Consider the following 27,895-nt stretch of genomic DNA (forward strand, 5'->3'; position numbering starts at 1 on the left):
AGCTGCATCCACTATCTTCACCATCATGTTCTTTTTGCCCTTCTCTCTATAAAGAACAATCTTTCGTTACGTAAATGTGACCTTTTTTCCACCTCACGTTTGACTTCAAAAATTACTGTAAATGTAGAGATACCAATTGCATAGAGTGAATCTCAGGTACTGTTGGTTTAGTTTAGAACATACTATAGTAGCATTTAATTTCTAGAACCAGCTTTGAGATTTCTTTTTCTGACTATAACTCAAGACCTGGGTTCTGAATCTCAAAAGTAGGAATGTAGGAAACCAGATACTTTAGCTGCTGGTCACTTCCTCCTGTGAGCTAAGGCAAGAGCACACCTGCTCATGTCTGAATTGTGGAGAATGAGGAAGAGAGAGAACGTTTTGAGACTGATCGTGCTCTATGGAGCTGTTTTTGTCTATGTGAAAATGAACGCTTTCTCTTTCTAATAGGATCATAGAATGTATTCTTTTGTTTATCCATGGCAACCTTCGAATGATGACTACATTTTTAGTAGATCAAATTAATAAGATATATGATTATGGGGCTTGATTTTACAGACAGTCTGTATCGAAGAAGAAGGCTTTCCAAAAGAATGGATTTGCATTTATTATATTATTTCCAAATTAGCTGCACTAACCTTTTCAGATTATCGCTTGACAACTGGAAGCCTTCAGATTCTTTAGGCCTGTGACATCAGTTTTGCTCATTACTTGTGTAACTGTTTGACTCATCTGGAAGCATTTCCTACCTTGGGCTGAAGCACAAACCACTCATCACTTGGATTTTCGAAGTTCCATGAGTCAAAAGGAATCTCCACCTCCCCGAGGAAGCTGTTTCGTCCAAATCGATCGTAATGCCAGACTGAGAGCTGCAGAGTTCTCGTTTCCAGCTGGGCATGGCTGATGGTATACTGCAAAATCAGATTTACAACATCACACTCCATAAGGAGGGCTCTGCCCACTTCTAGGACAGGTTGAAATTTACTACCACCAGCTATCAGATCAAATACAGTAGTAATATGAACAAAACAAACCCAAGAGAAAAAAAATCTTCATTTTTCTTCGTTTCTGCTACACCCGAGGTTCTATTCCATAAAATCATTTTGTGTGAGCCTTAGCACTGAACCATATATCAACAGACTGTTTCGGGGGGGAGAGTCGATAAATTTCAGATATTGTATAAAAAGTGTCAGGTGATGAAGCTTGTCCCCTTTTCAGTTTTACCTGCTTTTCATTTGCCTAATTATTTTGTCAACAACTACTTTGTAAGCACAATGTTTAATATATCAATTCTCTAATTTATCTGTCTTATTTTATTTATAACAAGAAGCCCCAAATCCAGGATAGTATTGACAGTGAGAAACTTGCAAACGCCAAACCTCATAAAGTTCAGCCTAAGTGCAGGGATGAATCGATATATACGTAGGTTGAGCAGAAAGGAAATATTGTTGGCGTGGTTTTGCCTTTTCCAGCAGAACATTATCCAGGGCCACAAGCCCATACACCCTCAAAACCTCCTGATTATCCTAAGCAAATGACCACCTGGGACATACTTCAGACCGACTGACTCCTGATCTCGGATTTGCGTCTACCCCATCCTTGCTGTTCCCGGCATGATTAACCTGGGCCCCCTGCTTCCTGGATCTGCCATGTCACTCTGTTTTTCTCTTCTGCTTGGGCTCATCTTTGCTATCTTGTCATGGCTGCTGGATTCACCCTCTGCTTATATTCATTCATTTGCACTTTGATCTGTTTTGATATTGGTTCCTTCTTTCACATATGACCCCGCTGACACATGCCCCAGCTCACCAACTTCCTCCTATGATGGACGCTGACTCCATCATTCTGGGCACAAGATCCATAAATTACTCTGCGACTGGCAATAACGTCTACATCCCCATCTCCCTGGATCTTTCTTACCAGGCTAGATTGGTCCAGGGTGAGAGAAGAGGTTACATGGAAGCCTATAGGGAAAAGTCATTTCTCTAGAATTGGAGCCTGGGTCATCTCTTATCTGGGCCACCGTCTCTGAGAGTTCTGGAATCCAGCCCTGCATCTCCACTGTTCACTAACCACATGCTTAAATTTAGCCAAATTCCAAAACCCTTACAAGAAACAGCACATCTTCACGCTGTGCTAGCAGAACAGTGAGTGGGTACAGACCTGCTATGTTACTGTCAAAACTGTGACAAACTTCTTTTAGGCGAAACTAGAAAAAACACAGTTTTTCCAAGGGTGAAACATACTTTTTGACAGGATATATCAGGTCCGATGTAATTTTCCTGGATTGTCTCTACTTAAGGTGCAATTTCAGGAGCACCAGAGAAAAACAGATTAAGAGTGGTTTACATTTTTCTTTTCCAGAAACAGAAAGCCAAGGGTATCACACTAATTGATTCAAATTCTACTTTGCTAAAATACATATAAGCCTTGACATGCAAATCCTCTGTAGTTTCAATGAGGCTGTAAACTGTATCACTGAAGTTACTCTGAGAGAATATTTCCTTACCTTTAGTGTTTCATTGAATTCTGGATTGGTGCCTGTTCTGATTCTGGTCTTGCGCTTATTATTTCTAGACTTGTCAGGAAGAAGGTATGACTTGACATAACTGTAGATGGTAAAAAAATAAAGAAGTGAAAATAATTCTTGGGAAACATCTACTTTGCAAGAAATGCTCGGGGACATCAGTGAATAAAAGAGGCAAAGGGAATAGGCTAGTGAGTATAAGAGACAGAACCAAAGGGAATGTTGTCTACATAACAGGACACCTTGAAATATAACTCTGGACCTTCAATAAGAGAGAAGCAGTAAAGTCGAGTGGTAAAGGGTGTGGGCTCTGGAGTCAAGCCAACTGGGTTTGAATCACTCCAGGCCTCACTGGTTTCGGTGAACTCAAGAGCTTACGTATGGCATTGTGAAGATAAAATTAGCTGAGACGTACAAGAAGCTGACATATTATACTACTCAATAAATGTAATCTATTATTATGATCAATGGTCTCACAAAATATGGGGTTATTTTCCTCTCCACTCAGATGTCACGACTTCTGATGGGTAGAGTCAATGGCCATGGATGGATGAAGAAAAATGGTGCAAAGAGGAAATGAAAAATAACAACCAGAAATCACAACAGCAATTCTACCCAATACCTTGCCTTGAGCGGTCCCAGGAGTCTCTTGGAGCGAAGCATCATGGCAGACTCAGAAATGTACAGATTGAAATGGAAAGGATGCTACCAGAGTCCTGAAGCACATCTTCAGGATGGGCTTTAGATGATCCCTTTCCATGCTAGTCTAAATGATGGTATTGGTCCTGAAGCTCTCTGATATTTAGCTGAGGAGGTAAGTGGACCAATCTGTACTCAGAATCCATCTGTTTGTCTAATTTGGAAACAGCTTTGCTGAGTTGTTTACGGAATCTAGGTCATCTTTATGTAGAGAAAAGGTGAACAGCAGGTCTGAGACTGCTCTCCTTAGAAATGCCTGCTTACAAGTTCGGCTCTTGGCTGGCATGTGGGAACCTGGATTTCAGGAGGATTCTCGTCATTCCCAAACAGATATAAGTGGCTCACTGTGACTAAAATATTTGTGGAAATAATATGGCTTCTGCTGAACCCCTGCTTTCCTTCTAGGAGACTGGGAATTTGTTGTTATATGCCCAGTTGAGTCTCTCAATGAGCTTCCCTGGTAGACAACACTTCACATGTGTTGGCACAATTCGTTGCTGGAGGACTTAAGCACCTTAAGCACATCCCATGTGACTCCACTGAGAAAGGATACTTGGAAGCCTAAGCCTGGATTCTTTAGAACTTTGCCACATATGCCTTTTCCCTTTGCTGATTATGTGTGGAGACCTGTGAGTCCTCCTAGTGAATCATCAAACCTGGCAGTGGTCCTGGGAAGGCATGGCATATCTCTGTACCTAGCTTCTTTCCAATGTGCTATACTCATCCTTGCCCTCCTGGGCTCGTCCCTGAAATCCTGAGAGCTTCAAAATTGCCCTCTCAAGTTGTTCAATTGGGTGAACAGCTTGGTAATTTTCTCTGGAGTGTTTCCCAGAACAAAAATTAACAGGATGCTCTTATACATCCTGGGGTGTGCCAATGTGTCAGCCCTCTATCTCAAAGAGCTGCCTCTGTGTGAACTACAAATCTGTCAGTCCTGAGTCACACTGAGTAATAGCTTTTTAAAAATCTGGGAGTTCCCTGGTCATCTAGTGGTTAGGACTTGGTGCTTTCACTGCCGTGGCCCAGGTTCAATCCCAGGTCGGGGAACTGAGATCCCACAAGCCGTGCAGTGCTGGAATGGAATGGAATGGAATGGAATGGAATAGAATGGAATGGAATGGAACGGAATGGAATGGAATAGAATGGAATAGAATACAATACAATACAATACAATAAAGTAAAATAGAATAGAATAAAATAAAATAGAATAGAAATAAAATAAAATAAAAAAGTACAAATCAGGTAACCACAAATGCAACCATTATACATGCACATCAAAGAATATTTAGAAGTTTGGCACAGGAAGAAAGTGACGATCAACCTTCTGAATCTAGAGGAATGCTAAGACGCTTCTGAAAAAGAAACACACATGTGACAAACACACATACTCACATATGCAGTGACCGAAATAGTCTGAGGAATATGGTATATGCTTACGCATCTGTCCTCTGTTTCTTTTCATCTCCTATGGCCAGATTTCTGCAATTCTTGACAAAAATGTAGAGCCCGCCAGTTTTGTAGCAGTAGCTGATGTGGAGAAGGATTTCCCCGCTGACCTTCACGTTGCCATAGTCTCCTGTTTCACTGTAAACACTCATCATGCTGTTCAGGCTGGTCTGAAATAAGCAAGATGAAGAGAGGCATCTAGTGTTATGCTAGTGATCTCTTCACAGAGGTTACCTCCCTTCATTCAGTTACAGTTCCCATTGTCTATAACGAGCAGGGAAGTTTAGGGTGAAAGGAAGAAAGCAAAAATCGCTTGTCTTTCTGGTATTGTATAAAATCCAAGCCTGAAAAAGGACAAGAGCTAGGACCATTAGTAAGGAAGTCAGGAAACTTGCTGAGAGGGGAAGCATTATTGTCTTCTCGGGTTAGTGAATACCCTGTGTTTATTCACTGCTTCTAATGAATACAGGGTCACTGAGGCATTTCCCATCATATCTCTTTTCCTCATCCCTGCAGCATTCTCCTTTTTCACTGGTAGACTCAAGGTCAGTCTACTTCAAGGTCTAGAATGCATTGACCAGGACAAAGAAAAACTCATTTCCTATTTCTGTGCTAGCAGAAGCCACAAGCTTCTCTCTCTGACATCTACCTAGAGTACCCCATCAGTCTCTGGGAAGCCAGAACTCTAACGGAGCAAGACCCTATGGGGCCTTCCCAGGACAGACCCGCCCCCATATCCTCTGCTATAGCTCCTCTCTGAAGCACCCGGATAAGAGTATCAGATGCACACTTCCTGAGTTGTTTTACAGATGCTAAAACTCCCACCAAATTGGAAGACATTAACTACTTGATGACCATGAACACGTAGCCCCCAGACCTTCTGGAGCCTAAAGACTGCACACCATCAACCACTCAGAGAACTGTGCCCAAGCTGATCACACACCCTGCAACCCCCGGCCCTCACCTGCCTTTAAAAATGCTTTGCTGAAACCCCTTGGGGAGTTCTGGGGTTTACAGAGCACCAACCGCCTGTCCTCCTTATATTGGTGCTCTTACAATCTACACTGTACTTTCCTTCACCACAATCTGGTGTCAGCAGATTGCCTTGACCGTGCCCAGGCGAGCAGACCCAAGTTCGGTTCAGTAACAAAACTGCATCTTTAACAAGGGCATGCCAGGAGAACGTCACATGCCCATAGCTGTCAGGCTCCCCCCTGAGCAGCCGTACAGCCACATGGGTAGTAATAAGACCATGGCTTTGTACGCATCTATAAAATAGCAACCCACAAAACAGAACACTGAAGAAGAAAATAACACAGCAACCAATAAATAAAATTAAAATGTAAAAAGAAACTCTATCCAAATGTACCAGAATGAATGAAGTTTCTGATGACACACTAATAGCAAGAGACATGTTTTAAATTAAATGTAACAAAATTATCCTGTAGACCAGCAGCACAAACTCTATGTCTTAGCAACACGACTGTCACAAAAGGCCACCTGGAAGGCTTTCAGGAGTGACCCAGGAGTTTCAAAAGCCTGTCTGTGAACCACTGGGAAGGACTATGGTGAGTGCCAAGAGAGTTTAGACTTCCTACTTTTTATACTTTTTTGTTTATACATAAAACAAAAGTTATTACCTTCCTCCAATTGCTCAGAGTAGAGACTGATCAAAAAACAGGAAGTGGGTGATGTGGCTAGTATCTATTCCAAGCTTAAGTCAAGGGCAAGGGCAAACCAAGGATTCCATAATTATGTGGGGATTAAAACTGAAAGAAAGCCAGTGAGTGACCTACTTCATCTTTTTTATTCATAAAACAAAACATCAAAATTTTCATGATAGCAAGTGTCTTTGAGCAGTGCTTTGCAAACTTCAATTGCATATAGGTTGGGACTTCCCTGATGGTCCAGTGGGTAAGACTCCACGCTCCCAATGCAGGGGGCCTGGGTTCGATCCCTAGTCAGGGATCTAGATCCCGCATGCGTGCCGCAACTAAGAGTCCACATGCTGCAGCTAAAGATCCCACTTGCCACAACTAAGACCCGGTGCAGCCAAAATGAATAAATATATATTTTTTTAATTGCATACAGGTCACCTGGGGATCTCGTTAAAATGACGATTCTGATCTATTCAGTCCCGGGGGGGGTCTGAGATTCTGCTTTTCTAACAAACTCCTAGGTCCACAGTTCCCAAACTGTGTGTCTCGGCATCCCAAAGCAGCAGAGCCAACTCACAGGGGCAAAGCAGGATATTTTAAAATTTCAAGGGAAACACAGCGACAGCTACCAGACACCATGCAAACTACGAACAGTGGTTCACAGTATTAACATTAAATTCCACCTTATTCTTTTCAATGAAGTCCTATCTACGTGAAGCTGAGTTTGGGGCAGTTGCTATGACAAAAAGCAAGTATTGCACAAAAATCAACGGGGAACAGGAAATGAAAATGATGCTACCCAATCAGATTCCAAGATCTGACAAGTCACGTAGTGCCCATCAGGCACGCACATCCCATCAGGGGCTATTTAAGACTGGAATAAAAATATTATTTTTCTTTCAAGTTATGTATATTATTTTTTCAAACGGCTACTAAGTTGTTAGGACCCCAGTACTTATTAAATTTGTTTTTCAAGCTAACTACTTAATAAATGGGCTAGTCAGGTATTACTTTGGGCCTAGGAGTGCTACGAAATTATCACTGAGACACTAGGGGCTCTGTGAGCTGACAGCGTTTTCTAGTCTCTGTCCCAGGTGATACAATACTGCTGGTCCACGGACCATGCATTGAGCTTCAAGCACTTCAAGAATAAGCCTCAACCCCCTCATGTTACATATAAGTAAAGTCTCGCTCACAGAAATTGTTGGCAGTGCCAAGAGACTGTGACATAAAATTCGTATTTTATGGCAAGATAAGAAAAATTTAAACATAAAAAATCTTCTTTACCCTTTGGCCTCCTCTCTCCCCACACTGTACATTGCGTATCTGTATTATGCATCGACCAGACCTCCCCCATTGGCAGAAATAACTGCTCAACCACAGAAAGCAACGTTCTCCTAGCATCAATAAGAAACTCAGTAAAAGATAACATTCCTTCTTGCTCTTGTAAGGGGGCATGATGACACTTAGATCTGAATTGTATACACTGTCAATAATACATCATTTAATGGACAGCCCTCTGTCTCAAAAAACTTAGGTAACTGTGCCTTGAGTTCACAAGGGTGGAACAGTTCTTGGAGCTTTTGGAGATGCTGTTTCTGGGTTATAATCCCCAATTGGGCTCCAATAAAATTTCCCATTTCTTTCTTAGACCGACTGATTAATTTTTTTGTTGACAACATAAAGCCAAGATTTCGAGATTATTAGTCTGAGGACCTCTCCACCGTACCTCACTGCCTCCTTGTATCACTGACTCGTATCTACACCACATTCCTTTGTTGCCACTTCTTCAAAGAGGGTCCTCTGTAAGCACGACATCCATATATAGAAAAGACAGTTTAAGAACCCACAACTGCTGACGCTTGGGAGAAACTGAAGAAGTTACAGAAATTTTACTACTAACCAAACTTTACGCTCTTAACCAAGCCAATGCTGTGAGTTAAAGAGAGATGTTTACTCTAAAGGCGGCTTGTTCGTGGTAAATCATTTTAGACCATGTATCTTTTCACTGTTCCTCAGATTCTAATGTTTAACAAATGTTCTTTCTTTGGAATACCTGGATTCCGATCGTGTTATTTACCTTTTAAAAGAGAACCTCTGGTTAACTGTATACAAGCCAGAAAGAGATAAATGCTGGAAAAATTGCCTACCTAATTAGAGTCCCTGTACCATGAACTCTGTGAAGTGTGGTTGGAAAAAAGGAAAAGCATGAACACTCACAGTGTCTGAGTCAGCGTCAGGCACACTTAGGTAGGTCCACTTCCTGTCAGAGCCTGCTTGAGAATTCTTTAAGGAAGCCACCCAAAGGTCAAAAGAAAGAAGGGTATTAGAGCAACAGACAGAAATCAGAGAAGCAAAGACAAGACTTGTAGGCATATAGATGGGTATAAGGACACGGGAGCTCCTAAAGCTCTCTCAAAGAAGGGTTCAACCACCAAAGTAAGAAGGGATTTTATTCCGCAGGCAGTGGAAAGCTATGGACTTGATGTGTGAGTAGGAGAGAAACCTACTTGGGTACATGTTTTAGGAAAGTGACTGGCGGTAGAGTGGAGGATAGTTGGGGAGTTGAGAGAATGCTGGCAGGGAAATTTAACAGCTGAGAACTGAGATAATTCATAGGCTTCCGCTGATGAGACCCTGAACTAGGGAGTGATAGGTTTTAAAACATGGGTGAGGGGCTTCCCTGGTGGCGCAGTGGTTGAGAGTCTGCCTGCCGATGCAGGGGACACGGGTTCGTGCCCCGGTCCGGGAAGATCCCATATGCCGCAGAGCGGCTGGGCCCGACAGCCATGACCGCTGAGCCTGTGCGTCCGGAGCCTGTGCTCTGCAATGGGAGAGGCCACAGCAGTGAGAGGCCCGCGTACCGCAAAAAAAAAAAAAAAAACCTGGGTGAGGAGAGGTTTTTAAAGTAGGAGAGGGAAGGAATCAGAAGCCTTAGGAAAAGCCACCACAAAATTTGAGTGAAAACTACTCTGTGGACAAAGAGCAAGCAGGAGACTATAATGACTTTTAAATCACTATCACGCGCTTTTGAAGAACATTATTCTCTCCTTTGGAAATGCACAGAAAATCACCGGAGGAAGACTCTTCCAGTGCATGCTAGAGAATTGCTTACGGCTGACAGGCCGCTTGCTAGACTGTGGGTGTTTGCAGAAAACCGAGAGGACGCTAAGTCATCAATGCCTTCTTCTGTCTCTTCCAAGTAGTCCTAAGGAAGGATGGGAAAAAATATCAGTGGTTTGGTTTATTTCTTTCCTAGAAAGTCTTTTCACTTAAAAAACCACTTTCTTAAATACTTGAAAAATCAGATACAAATATCTAGAAATCACCCCATTCCTACGTTTTTCTCTTTTGCCTTCCACTCTGATGGTACCTGAACTGCACCATCAGAGGATTGGGGTCTCCTTCCTAGGGATGCTTGCCTTACGGAAAGGATACGAAATTTGGAATCACACAGACCTCGGCGTTCAATTCCTACCTCCCTGCTCACTAAAATGATTCACTTTGAGCAATGTACTTAAAGTTATTTTTTAATTTAAAAAATTGGGGCACACTTGTGTGTGTGTATATATACCGTCAAAATGGGGAAATGTATCTTGAAAATCTCTCCAATAGAATAAACTATTTTAGATACTAGATTCTTGTCCAAAATCCCAGATTCTACTTTTCTTCCCCCACTGTTTTTTTCCTGGTTATTTAAGTAATACATTTTTATAGCAAAAAGTTTAAGCAATGTAGATAAATTTCAAGTAATATAAAAAACATATATCTCCACTAACATTAATGATCAAACTTAAAAAATTTTTGATGGTATGGGTAGGATACACACACACACACACACACACACACACACACACAAATGGATTATATCATGCATACTTTTTTTTTTTAAATCATGGACACTTTTTTTTTTGCTTCTCCTCTCTTCCCTGGCACTCCTCTCACCCCCACATGTGAAACTAATATTTTGCATCCTGTTGGAATTACATTCTCTTTTATTTGATGCTCCATATAAGTGAGGTCACGTGGTATTCGTCTTTCTGACTTATTTCACTTAGCATAACGCCCTAGAGGTTCATCCATGTTGTTGCGAATGGCAGGATTTTTCTTTTTTGTAGCTGAATAGTATTCCACTGTATACATATACCACCACTTCTTTACTCATTCATCTATTTACTGATGGACACTTAGGTTGTTTCCATGTTTTGGCTATTGTAAATAATACTGCAATGAACATGGGGGTGCAGATATCTTTACAAGTTAGTGTTTTCATTTTCTTCAGATAAATACTCAGAGGTGGAATTTCTGGAGCATATGGTAGTTCAAAATTTTGCAAATTTTTTGAGGAACCTCCATACTGATTTCCATAGTGGCTGCACCAATTTACATTCCCACCAACAGTGCACAAGGGTTCCCTTTCCTCCACATCCACACTAACACTTGTTATCGCCAATCCTTCTTTTTTGAATTTTATCTTATTTATATTTTTTATACAGCAGGTTAATAGTTATCTATTTTATACATATTAGTGTATATATGTCAATCCCCATCTCCCAATTCATCCCACCACCACCCCACCCACCTGTTACCTTTTCTAAATTATTCTTTGGCTGTTTTTGTATGTTAGTTGTGAAGACTAATAGGAAGAAATTATTGTATATCCTAACTTCACTCTCAACTCATCCTCACCTCAAAGTGGACAGGTTTGGAACAAGATTGTGCCCTTTCTTCATGATCATTAGACTCTCCCGCACCCAACTTACCAAGTCTTTGTCTGAAGTCCCAGGGACAGACTTGCTTCTTATGCTTACAGTATCCTCTAAGTCTTCTGTAAATGACCCACTCAAATCTAACTCAGATCGACTCCGGTCTGGAGGAAGGAAAAGGAAAGATGTGAATCATCTTGTTTTGTTAGAAGGGTTCGCTTTTCATTGTGAATGTTTCATCGTTATTCCAATTCTTTCTCGGCATAGGGCATAGACAGTGTCATGAAAGCAACAGAGTCAGTAACTCCGTGCTGTTTATGCTAACATACTTCCATTTTTTTTTCATACTTCCATTTTTTAACAGTATTTTGAAATTTCCTTGGACTGACTTACCAACACTGATGTGTTCATTTCTCCTTTGAGCATAGGAGGGCAAATGCTCTACTATAAAATACTAATGTTTTAAGCTGCTTAAGGTTTCTGCTTTGCTCATACACTTTGGAAAACTCTCACAGGATGGGCCCTTAAGCTTACCAAAAAAATAAAACATTAACCATTCTTTATTTAAATATTTAGAGAATCTACTGTGTTTCCATATCTGACATAAAATGCAATGAAATGATACAGCAAGTTCCCTTCACACAAAAAGGGAGTGGCTGTAGGGAAACTGAGAGGAAGTTCTATTTCTTTAGGCACCAGAACATTCTTTCATGAGCAGAATTTCTTGCTTTTAAAAATATAAAGAACAATGCAAAACTCAGTAATGCTGTGGATAGCTTACCAAGACACAGTTTATTTCCATAAAACAGTTCTATGTCAAAGCACTGCTGAGATAGAATAGTGGCTTATAAATGAGAAAGACTGAAGACAGCAAGAGAGCAATTAAGTTTGAAATGATAAATGACACAGAACTGCTTAGCATAGCACCTGACACAGAGTATGTACTCCAAACACAGGAGCTATTGAGTAGAAGTAGTAGAAATGCACTCTATGAGGTTGGCTACTTTAAAATTTTTCATTTAACGGGTGAACCGATTTTCTAGTCCTGAACAAAATGCAACAATAAGCATAAACATTTAGACAACCCTTCAGAGCTACCTGGCTGGGAGAGGCTCTCCAACTCGGCACAGAGAATCCAGCCTTGGGCTTCAGGTAAATATCATCAAGTAAGTGGCAATTTCTTTCTGTTGAGGATTTTGTCATGATTTCAAATCTACACGTGGGACACAAACTTCCTAATTATGACATGTTTCTCTAAAGAGTTTCCTTATTTGTAGGTAACAAAATCGCAACATAAATAATCTCTGCTTCACAGGGTTGTTGTGATACTGAAGTGAAATGATACTTTTGAAGGTGTCATACAAATGAAAAGGGTTATTAATAATCCCTTAACGTTGCTTGCAAAGAACTCTATTTAAACCATGGAATAATGATTAATCTGTCAAGATACAGGGCACTTCTGACGCCCATATCAATGGAACTATCATCGTCTTGAACTCTGGGCATGTGTCTTTATCTTTCGTATCAAATGGCCCAGCTCTATTTCCTGCACTCCTCTACTGACATTTGGTATAGCTCGGACACCTGGCAGTGATGACTGTATACTGTATACTCCCGCCAAATCCAAGATTCATGGATTTTGCATGGAATGCAAGAGGCTTTTCAGCAGTTCTTATGGAGTGGGCCTCCCTCCATGAATGATTATTTTCTAAGGCATGAAACATCCATTTAATGCCACACAAGGGAGTCAACTCCACCCGATTTATTCCTGTTTACAACACAGTAGTCATGTGGCAAATACCCACCTGAGGAGAGGGAGGCCGTGGACACTGCTATGGAAGGTGCGCCGGAAGTTTTTCGGTGATGACTCTTCGTGTGATCCTCAGAGGTGCTTTCAGTGGCAGCCAAATCCATGGAATTTTCAAAACCGTGCTCCTTCTCACAGAGTAGAAATGAAAAAAAAAAAACCCAAACCCGTTAGATTGACTGTAACTGACTTCCAAATCCTTCCATATAAATATATACCAGTATAACCGCATCTATGTCTATTACTCTTCAGGAGGAGCAAGCTGATATCTGGAGTCCATATAACACTAAAACTTACTATCAATAATTACTCTCTAAAATATATACTAAGAGGTTTGCTAACTAGCACAAAAGGTGTTTGAAATAATTATTCATTGACAAAATGAGTGAGTGTTTTAACATATGGTTAGCAGGAAAGTTGGTATTAATACAAGTACCTCCAAACTTAAACGAACTATGTATAAGAATCTGGCAAGCTTCATAGCCTCAGAGTAGTGCTCGGGGTTAGAACTCTGTTTGGTCCCACATTTGTCCTCACGGTCAACACGTTCTCTCCTCAACCACCCCTTCCTTCCAGCACCCCTCACTTAACAGAAGACCATGCCACCTTTCTCATCTAGTAAGCTGGATGATCAGAACATGGTCGCTTACGTCATTATGGGAATGAAATTTCATGCAAGGCACTTACTAAAGTTCATAAAAGGATAAAGAATGGGGACTTCCCCAGCTTACAGGACTAGGTGATTTATTTTATTTTTTTTGGAACCTGCTTGCTAATACACGCTTGTGCACGTGACAGAATTCAGACACTTACTTTCATTATAAAGGAAAATTCTGTCCCGACTTTGCCTGTGCCCACAGGGGCTTCACAACTGCATCATTCCAAATTTGACTTGAGTTTTGAAAAACTAATTTTGGGCTTCTGAGAACTGGGCTGAGGTTAAGTTTCCATGAAAATGATACCACGGTGTGATAATGATCGAACCTAAGAGAGACTCTTTCGTCCCCCCTTCAAAAGTCCTACAGAAAGGCATTCCCTTCTTGTTGCCCTAACTTTACCCCATACCTTAGACACTGAGGAGATGTTAATGAACTCATTCGGGAAAGATGGAACACTCACTTCCTTAGCATGCAAATCTATGCAGCTTCAATATAGACTGGTTTTGATCTTTGAGTATCCTCCAACACATACTACCTGTAGCAGGAGGAATCTGGCTCCTAACTTTTCTAATTGCTACAGACCACTAAGGTTTATCAAGAGACTGTGATGGAGGTCAAAAGGATAGGTCCGTTTTCAACACCTCTTCAAAAGTTGGTCACACATGGATTTCTCCAAAGAAGCGAGACCAACTTGCAATTACGTTGACAGCAAATTTTCAAACTGGCACCCTGCAGTATCATTAATATTGAGCACTAACAGGCCAATTAATATTGTACAGTGATGAACATGTAACATATACCCTGAAGATTCAGGATGTGAAGCCTAAAATTAATAAGTTACATCACAGCAGAGGACAGGTTAGAGACTTTCATGTTCTAAGAGTTTTCCATTTTAAAAATGTACTTCTCACATACTAAGGCAGACAAGAACACTGAAACAAAGAGATGCTGAGAAATGGGAGAAATTGAGAAGCTGTGACCTCGATCGTCATCTAATTCTACATAGGTCTTCCCTTCATCATGAAAGAGCAAACCTGTTTCATAAAGTACGGTGCTGTATTAAGTCTATTCAACAGAAAATATTTCTCTTTGTGTCTCTTTTTGTCTTAGAAAAGACCACCTAGATCAGCTGGAATGCAAAAGTGAGATCAATATAGACACTGCCTATATATATGTATGTATACACGGTTGTAGGGAATTTCTGTTAGGGAAACCTAGGTGTTGCTTAATAAAGTATTCTTGTATTTGCAGCAACATGGATACAACTAGAGATTATCATACTAAGTGAAGTCAGAAAGATAAATACCATAAGATATCACTTATATATGAAATCTAAAATATGACACAAATGAACCTACCTATGAAACAGAAACAGACTTACAGACATAGAGAACAGACTTATAGTTGCCAAGGGGGTGGGGGTTGGGGGAGGGATGGACTAGGAGTTTGGGGTTAGCAGATGTAAGCTCTTACATATAGAATGGATAAACAACAAGGTCCTACTGTACAGCACAGAGAACTATAGCCAGTATCCTACAACAAAGCATAATGGCTATTCGGGGTCTTCTGTGTTTCCATACAAATTGTGAAATGTTTTGCTCTAGTTCTGTGAAAAATGCCGGTGGTAGTTTGATAGGGATTGCACTGAATCTGTAGATTGCTTTGGGTAGTGTAGTCATTTTCACAATGTTGATTCTTCCAATCCAAGAACATGGTATATCCGTTTTTCTTTCTCAAGACAGCCAAAGCAATCTTGAGAAAGAAAAACGGAGCTGGAGGAATCAGACTCCATGACTTCAGACTATACTACAAAGCTATAGTCATCAAGACAGTATGGTACTGGCACAAAAACAGAAATATAGATCAATGGAACAGGAAGGAAAGCCCAGAGATAAACCCATGCACATATGGTCACCTTATTTTTGATAAAGGAGGCAAGAATATACAATGGAGAAAAGACAGCCTCTTCAATAAGTGGTGCTGGGAAAACTGGACAGCTACATGTAAAAGAATGAAATTAGAACACTTCCTAACACCATACACAAAAATAAACTCAAAATGGATTAAAGACCTAAATGTAAGGCCAGACACTATCAAACTCTTAGAGGAAAACATAGGCACAACACTCTATGACATAAATCACAGCAAGATGCTTTTTGACCCACCTCCTAGAGAAATGGAAATAAAAATAAACAAATGGGACCTAATGAAACTTAAAAGCTTTTGCACAGCAAAGGAAACCATAAACAAGACCAAAAGACAACCCTCAGAATGGGAGAAAATATTTGCAAATGAAGCAATTGACAAAGGATTAATCTCCAAAATTTACAAGCAGCTCACGCAGCTCAGTATCAAAAAAACAAACAACGCAATCCAAAAATGGGCAGAAGACCTAAATAGACATTTCTCCAAAGAAGATATACAGATTGCCAACAAACACATGAAATGATGCTCAATATCACTAATCATTAGAGAAATGCAAATCAAAACTACAACGAGGTATCACTTCACACCAGTCAGAATGGCCATCATCAAAAAATCTAGAAACAATAAATGCTGGAGAGGGTGTGGAGAAAAGGGAACCCTCTCGCACTGTTGGTGGGAATGTAAATTGATACAGCCGCTATGGAGAACAGTATGGCGGTTCCTTAAAAAACTAAAAATAGAACTACCATATGACCCAGCAATCCCACTACGGGGCATATACCCTGAGAAAACCGTAATTCAACAAGAGACATGTACCACAATGTTCACTGCAGCTCTATTTACAACAGCCAGGACATGGAAGCAACCTAAGTGTCCATCGACAGATGAATGGGTAAAGAAGATGTGGCACATATATACAATGGGATATTACTCAGCCATAAAAAGAAACGAAATTGAGTTATTTGTAGTGAGGTGGATGGACCTAGAGTTTGTCATATAGAGCGAAGTAAGTCTGAAAGAGAAAAACAAATACCGTATGCTAACACATATATATGGAATCTAAAAAAAAAAAGATTCTGAAGAACATTGGGGCAGGACAGGAATAAAGACGCAGATGTAGAGAATGGACTTGAGGACACGGGGACGGGGAAGGGTAAGCTGGGATAAAGTGAGAGAGTGGCACGGGCGTATATACACTACCAAATGTAAAATAGATGGCTAGTGGGAAGCAGCTACATGGCACAGGGATATCAGCTCGGTGCTTTGTGACCACCTAGATGGGTGGGATAGGGAGGGTGGGAGGGAGACGCACGAGGGAGGAGATATGGGGATGTATGTATATGTATAGCTGATTCACTTTGTTATACACTAGAAACTAACACACATTGTAAAGCAATTATACTCCAATAAAGATGTTAAAAAAAACATATAATGGGAAAGAATAAAAAAAAGTATATATGTATAACTAAATCACTGTGCTGTCCAGCAGAAATTAACACAACGTTGTAAATCAACCATACTTCAATAAAATAAAAAAATAAAGAAATATTCATGTAAAGGCTGTTAGTTTTGAGGGTACTAGCACATGACAAGGGTGATTCCCTCCCACCCCCATCCCACCAATGACGGTACTTAGGAAGGTAAGCCTTGTTTTGAGAACGAACTTGACTAACTTACTAGTTACTGGACTGATAGTCTGCTGCTACCCATGGGTACAGCTGTACCAGCTGTTCAATTTTTTTAAATACTTCTGTATCAGTTGGTAAACAGAGCTACTCCCAGTCCATCTCCCCTTCCCTGTGCTCCCCTCCTCCACAACCGTAGTTCTCCCCGCAATCCAGGATACTGCACGGCATGGAAGGGCCTCCAGGATGCTACCCAACCTTGCGCCAGGGTCTGTTCTGATGGCTCAGTGCCCATGCCATACCAGTTGCTAAATATTTTGAACACCATTCCTTGTTAGGTTGCCAAAGCAGTGAGTGCAATCACCAACTGTGCGCGCCCTTTTCTGGACGTACTGCTTGCTAAGCTTAGTATAAATATTGATAAAAGTTTAAATATGCCTTTTATCTTATCAGCAAATTTAGACTATAAGTATTTAAAGACACTTATTAATTATTATTCAATCTGTCTGAATGCCTTTTGGCTCTTCCTTAAAAATATCTATATTTGGATGCTCACAACCTCCATGTCTATCTCCCTGTTCCAAAGCTCAGTTTCTTGCCTGCAGTAATGCGATGGCCTCCTTCTTAACTGGCCTTCTGGCTTCCACTCTTATTTCCCTACAGCTGCTTCTCAGAAAAGCCCCCAGTTCCTGTATAAACAGAAGCCAGATGATCTCACTGGTCTGCTGAAAACCCTTCAACTGCCCCCGTCTTATCCAGAGTAAATGCCGAAGTGCATACGGTGGTCTCCAAGACCCTACCTGGCCCTACTACCCCTCTGAACTCATTTCCTAGTACTCCTCCCTTCGTTCACTCACAACAGCCACGCTGGCCTCCTTGTTTGTCCTTGAACACACCAGGTATGCTCTCACCTCAGGATCTTTGCACTGGCTGCTCCTCCAGGGGCATTAGAGATCTCTTCCACACTGATGAAGTAAGGGCACTGACTATGCAAGATGGAGGTCAGCCATAAAGTGACTGGAACAACCTTCCTGTAACGTACTTGCTGAATATCAGTGCTGTCCCAGCATGGATGAAAACCTTGCCCCAGACTCCTGCATGGCTAATTCTTCCACTTCCTTCAAGTCTTTGCTTGACCAGGGCTTGGCATATAGTAGGCCCTCATTAAATACTGGCTGAATCAAAGAATTGTAGTTTGTATATAAAGATTTCTTAAATATAGATGTCAGCTATATATATGGAGTTTCCTGCTTAATCAAAAAATCTAGTAGATGTTCATTCATTCAAAAGAACAGCTTATACACACACACACACACGCGCGCGCACACACTATGCGATTTAAGTCTCCATTATGTGTTTATTTTAATGGATGTATAGAAAAGAAAAGGATAAAAATATTTCAAGAGTCTAGGTTTCCTAATTTTAATTGGTTTGGAAAATTTTTAGAACAGTCAAGATCTTGACAAGCAACGTGGAAGATCAAAATCAGAGACTGCTGAACATTATTTATATTTTATTGAAACCACATAGCCGTCGATACCCCCATCAAACAAATTCCACCTTTGAACCTGCTCTTTCCCTTTCCTTCTCACTTGAGGCCTCCTGCCAGGAGCTAAGGATGCAGGAGGTTCAGTCCTGATGAAGAAGCATCTATATTAAACAAGATAAACAACATGGTCTCAGGTACAGAGAGCTGAAGCCCAGCCATGCCATGGTGGTGAGGCTTAGTCCCAGAAGGGGGAGTGTTCCTTCACATCCGTGTACTTACTCGACTGCTGACTGAGGTCACGCTGCGTGTGCTTGGCGCCGGTGACCTCTGAGTGACTGGGGTCACACCACTGCTCCGGATACTCTTTGGAGTTCCAGGACCAGCTTCCTGCTCGTTGGAACCTGATGAACCAGTGCTTCCCCTAAGTGCGAAAGAATATTCTGACTTTAAAATGGAAGCAGAGCAGCGACGAAAGACACAGTCAGGGAAAAGCTTCCAAGAAAACAATGGCAACATGCGAACACCTTCAGGGGCTCATGTGGTTCAACGTCATTTGTCTGACTCCAGGGTCTTCGTAATTGAACTTACCTCTCCACCCTTTTTTCTTCCCACTGCTCACCAGCACACTCCCAGCCAGCCCAGGTTCCCTACAATTTTTTCAGCTTACCATGCTCGTGCTCATGCTTCCACTTCTAAGGCTTTTGCTCACGTTCTCCCCACCTGATACGCCCTATTTGCCATTCTGTTTATCCAAATCTTCCCCATCCTTCAAGGGCCAAATGAAGTCCAGCCTCCCCAGTCATGCCTTCCCTGTCTATCACAGGCCTTGTCAACCTCTGCTCTACTCAATTTCTGGTAATTTACAGTCTTTGCCAAACTATGTAGAAGTTGCCTACACAATGTCTTGTTTGGTCTTTAACAGATACGTGGGCGTTGGCGCCTCTTTCAACTGTGACCTCCTTGGGGACAGAGCTGATGATATATTTATCATGATATCTCTAGCAGCTTCACAAGATCTTGGTGCACAGGAAGCACTCGGTGCCTATGTAATCAAAGATTGGCAATTATATTTTCTCAGTGTTGTTTTTAGTGACTGACTCATGGCGCACATTTAATGAATGTAGGATAAAAATAATGACATTTTGTTAATGGGTTTGATTCACTTTCATGTTTGCTAAACCTGATTCAATGCCATTCAATAATGATTAATGAAAAAACAGTTCCTGCCTGGAGGTGATCACAATTTTCTTATTAAATGGAGCTTCGTAAGTAAATAAGTTTTGACAAATTAGTTTAAGAGAAGTGTTTGTTCTTCTTTTATTCTTTGTTCTCAGTGAGTACAAAATATGCTAAATGGGAAAATATAAGCCCTGATGAATTTCACTCTTTCAGTTACTATTTTAATAAGTTATAAGCGCACCTATAATAATAAACATCTTCTTGTTAAAGCACAATAGTGATTAGCGCTCACAGTTGAGCCCATAAGAGGAGAGACTTATAGGAATAAAGGAAGGGGACTTTTTAAAAAGAATGATGGCGCACGGGTCATTACTAGAAGATAAATCTGGCAGAAGAAAGAATCAGCAATGACCAGCGGAGCTGTCAACCACAGCTTGTAAGTGTTTTCAAGGCTCTGCACCAGAGAAGCCACCAAAACCAAATATGTCCTAATTGATACGAGCAGCCACCAACACTCTCGATAATTATGCAAATAGCAGCTGCATTTACTGAGTATTTTCTAGGTGGTTGACACTCCCCATTCCGCAACATCCATGTTAAAAAAAAAAAGGTATTAACATCCCTATTTTGAAGATAAAGAAACTGAGTCTTGGAGAGGTTAAGCAATTACTCCATACATGCATGCGTGTGTGTGTGCATACACGACAGAGTTAGTATATGACAAAGTCAGGATAAAAACAGAACTGTCTGCTTATCCAAAGCCTACACTCATGCTCATGCTAGTTTCTCACATTGCTTATTCATCATTTCACCAAGATCAAACTGTCACAACCAGGCAGGTTCTACATGGACAGAATGTAGAAGGATGCTATCAAGAAGAAGATAACGAAAGGATCGGAGACCTGAGAGTTTGTTTCTTACAATTCGATTAAGAGAGCTAGGAAAGTTTTCTGGGTAGGAGTCCTTCGATCCTACACAGAAACAGAGCCTGCTGCTTCTTTCTAGAAGCAGTACTTTGAATAAATTATAGTACTGTGGACTCTGCTCAGGAGGGGTCTATGACTGTGTCTTTTGAGTCTAACAACAAGAAAATAAAATTTTGTGATTAAGGACATTGATACAATTTGAAATTCTCAGTTCCTTGGTGATTTACCTGAGTCCTCCTATCTCGGGTGCTACAGTTCTACATTTGACAACAGTTAAATATATTCATACCTTTCCCAAGTGATGCTACTTATTCTCAGAAGTCCAACTTAGAAGGGTCTTAGAGACCTACCCAGTGATCCTGCCCTGTGTTCATAGGTTCTCTACTCTTATAACAATACTACCACAAAAATGTCTCTCCCTCCTGTTTTAGGTAAAATCTCCTTAAAAAATAAAGGCTAGGACTGAATCTTGCAGAAAGGAGCCCAGACGTTATGATCCAAGGGGATTTATGTGGGTGTTTCTGCTTGTGTCTGTGCTGAAGGTCCTCTCAGACCCAGGTAGTTTGGGAAAAGTCCTCATCACGGATTAGCCTTGCTAGGACCCAAAGTCCTACTTATGTGGAAGCTCTGGCAGAAGTTGATTAATTGTGGTGATGACATTCAAGAGGCTAGCCTGTAATAAGGAAAAAAGTCTTGGGATCGTAAGCCAGCTACTGGAAATTACTGTTGCCAGAAGCATTATCTCAAAAATGGCATATACTTTCACATTTATCCCTGACATTCACTGTAAGCTTCTTAAAAATATTTTCCTCTCAGTTGAACGTTTCAGTTGATTAAACTAGAAAAGACTTAGTCTAATGAGGCGGAATATCGTAAATATTTGGGTGCCAACTCTTTTAGACATTATGTAAAATCTGACATAAAATACATGAATCTTCACCTCTTAAATAGAAAGAGGATAAAAGCTTCCTCAAGCCTAAATTAGAGAAATTTAAAGTTCAATTAAGAAAGAGCTAGTTCTGATCCCGATATCTTGTTACTGATATTTAAATTAGAAGTATTAGCAATCAGTGCTACCAAACCTTGAAGCTGAACTCGGCTTAGGGGGAAACCGACAAGAAAAAGATACATTTATCTCGTTCTAATAGGGCCCGAAGTACGGGGAATATGACACTGTCTGGGGAGCTTGGAAATTCTGAGTTACTTGAAAAACACATTCCCTAGGGTAAAAAAGAGTGTCATTTACTTCAGCTTATGAGATGCTTTCTAAAAGCCTTCTGTTTTGTTATCTCTAATTTTATGCTGGCCCAAAACCTTGAAAATGGCTTCCTAGATATATCCATTTCTAGATAAAGAATCCAAGGATAGGGGACAGAGACTCTAATTTAACGAGTCGCCTTTCTGGTTTACAGAGAAGTCTCCCAGGAGTTGGAGCCCGGAAAGAATTTCTCAGGATTCAACCTTCCCAGAGCAGGCTGACAAGGTTGAGCCTGTGCCTACCTGGGTAAATGAATGCTCCCCTAACGACCAGCCGAAGGCAGCATTAACCTGAGAGATACGACACTCGCTGGGACAATGAGGCTAGGGCGTAACAGGACACAGAGGTGGCATGACATTCGTTCTGCAGTTTACGCGCTGTCCTAACTTCTTTTGGTTATTTCAGATCTGAAATAAGTATGGAAGGGACAGGCAAGGGAGGTTGTACTTAGAAAGTGACGCGAGCCTGTTAAATGGGAAAGAGGTGTTAAAAAGGAGAAACAAAAGGGAAAAAAGCTGTACGTGGCTCGACCTTCCAGTTTTTGGTGATCCCCAAATGCAATGTCTTTGTCAACACCGTCTTATGTGAGCTGGGTGGCCCTCACCCTTGGTTGCACATCGCAAACATCCGGGGAGGTTTGAAACATCCCGATGCCCAGGCCACACCCAAGACTAACCACATCAGAGCCTCTGGGCACGGGATCTAGGCATCCGTGTGTTTTACCGCGGCTCCCGCGTCCCCTACCACCAGCCAAAGCTGACAAACACTGGCCTAAACTGTGGATGACTTTAAATTCATTGATCTCAGGCGTCTCTCCAACCGCCTTGTCGTTTCCTCTCACAGCACGACTTTCTTTATTCAGCACGGTGCTCGCATCAAGAGAGCGGAGCTGTCCTCACAGCTTAGATTGTGAGGAACGGAAGGACGCTTTCTGTGTCAGTGAGCGGATGTATGGCATCAGGGGTCAGCAAGCTATGGCCCCTGTATCGAACTGGCCCACCACCTGTTCTTGTAGAGCCCACGAGCTAAGAGTGGTTTTACATTTTCAAGTGGTTGGGGGAAAAAAAAACCCCAAAACTCAAAAAGAAGAGTATTTTGTGATGTGCAAATTATGTGAAGCTCACGTTTCAGTGCCCATAAATAAACTTTTATTGCAATGCAGGCATGCACAGTCACTTGTTTTGTGTTCAGCTGCTTTCACGCACCTGCCAACTACAAATTGGCGCTTGCCATCTGCCTCTACAAGGATGACGTCACTAACCACTGCAGGCACTGATCTCCAACACCCCCTGAAAGGAATTCAAGGTGGAGATCAGGAATGAGGCCCTCTGTGCTCTGGGAAAAACTGACAGAACAGCTCTTCAGAGAGTTAGATATTTTCAGGAGAAGATTTGATGAGCCCAATTCTTGCATCTCTTTGTATCTAGGAAAGCACTAGAATCCTTCACGGTGACGTCTGCTCCTCGTGACTAGCAGCCAGCCTCTGCCAACGTGTGCGCTTCACTGCACGTCCCCCTTCCCTAAAGTCACACAGTACCCTGACCTTCCGCCTGCCTCTCTGGAGCACTTCCTCAGAGCTCTCTGAAATGCCGTCTCCAAGACGACAGACCTCATTTTGCCCCCAGTAAAACTTAACTCACAACTCTCAGGTTGTGCACTTTTTTTCAGTCGACGCTACAACAGCACAGTGAGTAGTTGAGACAGACACCATCTGGCTCACAAAGCCAAAAAATATTAACTATCTGTACCTTTACAGAAAAGTTTGTCGGCCCCTGTGTGTGTGTGTGTGTCTCCATTTAAAAACCAAACTCTTTGGAGAGGTCAACACACCCCAAAGGAATGAATTTCTGGTACTGGGTGTGTGTGTGTGTGTTTGTGTGTGTGCGCGTGCGCGCGCGCTATACTTAGGCACAAATGAACCATCCTAAGAGCTCTTGAACTCTGAATTAGAGAAGCAGATAAAAATGGAAGAAGTGGAAATTCATTAAGCAGTTTCTCTAGCTGCAGTTTCCTCTGAAGCCACTAGCTTTCTGTGGCTGAATTACACGTGTTTTCCTTCCTTTTCCTTTCTGGAGAAAAAGGACAAATACAATACAATGTGGTAGGCGCTCAGTGAAATCCTGTTCGATGAATCTTAGTGTTAAGTATATAAAGAGGCTTTACCATTTGATTTACTAAAACAAAAGCTGATTTGTTTGATGGTTTTTAAATGTTTACGGTTTCCTCAATGAATCTGTTTCCTTTAAAAAGACTCTCTAAAATGGAGCAGACAGTCATTATGAGGGAAGGACTCTGGGTATGAGGGAAAAGAAAATTAAGAACAGGTAGAACTCTCAGTCTGATAATATTTTGGTCGTTTACAATCACAACAAAATTCTGTTCCCATGTCTAGTTTCTAAAGAATGGCTGGGGCTTCCCTGGTGGCGCAGTGGTTGAGAGTCCGCCTGCCGATGCAGGGGACACGGGTTCGTGCCCCGGTCCGGGAAGATCCCACATGCCGTGGAGCGGCTAGGCCCGTGAGCCATGGCCTCTGAGCCTGCACGTCCGGAGCCTGTGCTCCGCAACGGGAGAGGCCACAACAGTGAGAGGCCCGCGTACCGCAAAAAAACAAACAAACAAAAAAAGAATGGCTGGAAGCCAGTTGGAGGGGAGGCCAGCAGCCATGCAAAACTTTGGGTGGACGAGAAGTCAGAGCAAGAAAACCAAGTGCCCTCCCCCGCTAGACAGCAAGGAAAGCAAGTGTTTAGCTGAACTTAGCTTTCAGCAACTAAATGGAACAAGCACTTACTCTGTACTTAGTAGTTCGGATTTGCTAAACTCTTGTTCTCCCTGTAATGCTATGTTGTTTATAAGAAAAAAGTTACCAAGGAATCCAAAGCCATCCATATCCTGGTCCAATGAAGCTCTCCATCTCATCTCTTGTAAACCACATTTCAATTTTACACTCTAAAAACCCTGAACTGTTTGTTTTCCAGCACATGCAAAATTGCTTTATGCCTCTTTTCCTTTGCACTTTCTAGTTCCTCTATCTAGAATGTTCTTCTTACCTCTCTTCACCTGGCCAAGTCCTCCTCATGCCTTCAAACTGCTTAGGGGCCATCTGCATGAAGCTTCCCTGAATCCTCTGGAAGGTTAAATGCCTATCTCTGGTTTTCCCATAGCACACAGGTATCTTTTTAGCATGATACCATACTGTCTTGAAGTTATCTGTTTAGTCATCCCAACCTTCCCTGCCAAATTGGAAGTTCACGAAAGGGTGGAAAAGTAGCATTAACTAAGATCGTCCACATTTACCACCTGGCATATAGTACTAGGCTAATAATGTTGGCAGAGCTTTGTGTTGAATTCATTTGTATAAATAAAATGCATAGGTGGGAAACAACTGGAGAAATGACAAGAAAACAAGGAGGCGGCTTCCGGCTTACAATCATCTGGCCACAAGGACGAGCAAGTCAAAAACCCAGTTTAGTTCAACCTAAGTATAGTGTCAAGGGTCTGGCTGAACTCCCGATCTCCATACTGCCTCACATTATTGACGTTATAATAAGGAACGTCTCAGGCTTCCCTGGTGGCGCAGTGGTTGAGAGTCCACCTGCCGATGCAGGGGACACGGGTTCATGTCCCGGTCCGGGAAGATCCCACATGCTACGGAGCGGCTGGGCCCGTGAGCCATGGCCGCTGAGCCTGCGCGTCCGGAGCCTGTGCTCCGCAACGGGAGAGGCCACAGCAGTGAGAGGCCCGTGTACCGAAAAACAAACAAACAAAAAAAAAACGCAGAACAAGGTCATCATTAATAATTAGAAGTTTCCTATCAGTCCTCTTTCTTCTTTAAATCATATTTCCAGTCCACTTCCCCAAAGAGCTGTATCCTAATGTAATACATATTTATGCTATAAAGTCTTTTATTAATCATTCTGTCATACTTCTATATGACAAATACACCCATATGGTTTTAAATTCAATTTTTAAAACAATTTTCTGTGACTATAAGGTTGTCAGTATTTTTAAAAATCCTTTAGATTGAGTTATAGCTACAATCATTAATAATAAAGATACTTAGTAATAACCAAATTGCTTAAATATATGTAACTTTTGGTAAATAATTATTAAACATACCCAGTAGATTTTTGGAAATGAATCTATGAATGAGATGGCTGAGTAAGTGTATGATGGTACCTTGATTAAAGGAGGATTTCAGTCATTAATATTTTGAATTCTGTTTCGATTTGGCATAAATGTGTCTTAGAGGAAAACAGAGGCAAAACACTCTATGACATAAATCACAGCAAGATCCTTTTTGACCCACCTCCTACAGAAATGGAAAGAGAAACAAAAATAAACAAATGGGACCTAATGAAACTTCAAAGCTTTTGCACAGCAAAGGAAACGATAAAGAAGACCAAAAGACAACACTCAGAATGGGAGAAAATATTTGCAAATGAAGCAACTGACAAAGGATTAATCTCCAAAATTTACAAGGAGCTCATGCAGCTCAATAACAAAAAAACAAACAACCCAATCCAAAATGGGCAGAAGACCTAAACAGACATTTCTCCAAAGAAGATATACAGATTGCCAACAAACACATGAAAGAATGCTCAACATCATTAATCATTAGAGAAATGCAAGTCAAAACTACAATGAGATACCATCTCACACTGGTCAAAATGGCCATCATCAAAAAATCTAGAAACAATAAATGCTGGAGAGGGTGTGGAGAAAAGGGAACACTCTTGCACTGCTGGTGGGAATGTGAGTTGGTACAGCCACTATGGAGAACAGTATGGAGGTTCCTTAAAAAACTACAAATAGAACTACCATACGACCCAGCAATCCCACTACTGAGCATATACCCTGAGAAAACCATAATTCAAAAAGAGTCATGTACCACAATGTTCACTGCAGCTCTATTTACAATAGCCCGGAGATGGAAACAACCTAAGTGTCCATCATCGGATGAATGGATAAAGAAGATGTGGCACATATATACAATGGAATATTACTCAGCCATAAAAAGAAATGAAATTGAGCTATTGGTAGTGAGGTGGATGGATCTAGAGTCTGTTATACAGAGTGAAGTAAGTCAGAAAGAGAAATACAAATACCGTATGCTAACACATATATATGGAATCTAAGAAAAAAAATGTTATGAAGGACCTAGGGGTAAGACAGGAATAAAGACACAAACCTACTAGAAAATGGACTTGAGGATATGGGGAGGGGAACAGTAAGCTGTGACAAAGTGAGAGAGTGGCATGGACACATATACACTACCAAACGTAAAATAGATAGCTAGTGGGAAGCAGCCGCATAGCACAGGGATATCAGCTTGGTGCTTTGTGACCACCTAGAGGGGTGGGACAGGGAGGGTGGGAGGGAGACACAAGAGAGAGAAGATATGGGGATGTGTGTATATGTATAGCTAATTCACTTTGTTATAAAGCAGAAAGTAACACACCATTGTAAAGCAATTATACTCCAGTGAAGATGTAAAAAAAAAAAAAAGAACAAGTGGAGAAAACTGGAATGTGCTTGGGCAGGGGGTGCTGGGGGGGATGTGAGAAATTGGTTGGTTATCAGAAGGTACAGGTTCCCATGGTTAAATGCTTGCCGTATCTCCCAATGTCATGATAGAAATGCTGCTGAGAAGCACAGCAGCATCCTTTATCCATTTGTTACTGAACAGAATAAATGTTCACTTCCAAGTTCCACTTTTCCTTTCTGTCTTTTAGGGGACACTACTGATGTTGCACCCAGATCCCCTCAGATCCATTGTACCAGGCTCCACACACGCATCCCTAGCTTCTGGGTGCTTTTCTGCTAATGGCTTGCACCTATGCCCTTCAGAGATTTGCCTTTAGCACTGGAGGCCAAGACATGCCTTAAGGTGTGCCTCGCCTGACCCTCAGTTAAATCTGAATTTCAGATAAACAATCAAGAAGTTTTTAGTATAAAAATATACTACTATTTACGTAGTATATGAAAATAAG

The 27,895-nt window shown here is 41.4% G+C and overlaps 1 protein-coding gene across 1 annotated transcript in view; it reads right to left on the minus strand.

Annotated features, from left to right (window-relative positions):
- Positions 1-27,895, minus strand: part of SYTL5 (synaptotagmin like 5) — a 100,683-nt gene that overhangs the window by 13,800 nt on the left and 58,988 nt on the right. The window contains exons 6-12 of the mRNA XM_060002139.1: positions 18,822-18,963; positions 12,842-12,971; positions 11,094-11,200; positions 9,446-9,538; positions 4,664-4,842; positions 2,510-2,609; positions 750-911 (exon numbers count right to left, since the gene is read on the minus strand). Coding sequence (XP_059858122.1) covers positions 750-911; positions 2,510-2,609; positions 4,664-4,842; positions 9,446-9,538; positions 11,094-11,200; positions 12,842-12,971; positions 18,822-18,963 — 913 coding nt within the window. The remainder of the gene's footprint in view (positions 1-749; positions 912-2,509; positions 2,610-4,663; positions 4,843-9,445; positions 9,539-11,093; positions 11,201-12,841; positions 12,972-18,821; positions 18,964-27,895) is intronic.

The sequence above is a fragment of the Delphinus delphis genome, chromosome X (assembly GCF_949987515.2).
Source record: "Delphinus delphis chromosome X, mDelDel1.2, whole genome shotgun sequence".
Taxonomy (NCBI): Eukaryota; Metazoa; Chordata; class Mammalia; order Artiodactyla; family Delphinidae; genus Delphinus; species Delphinus delphis.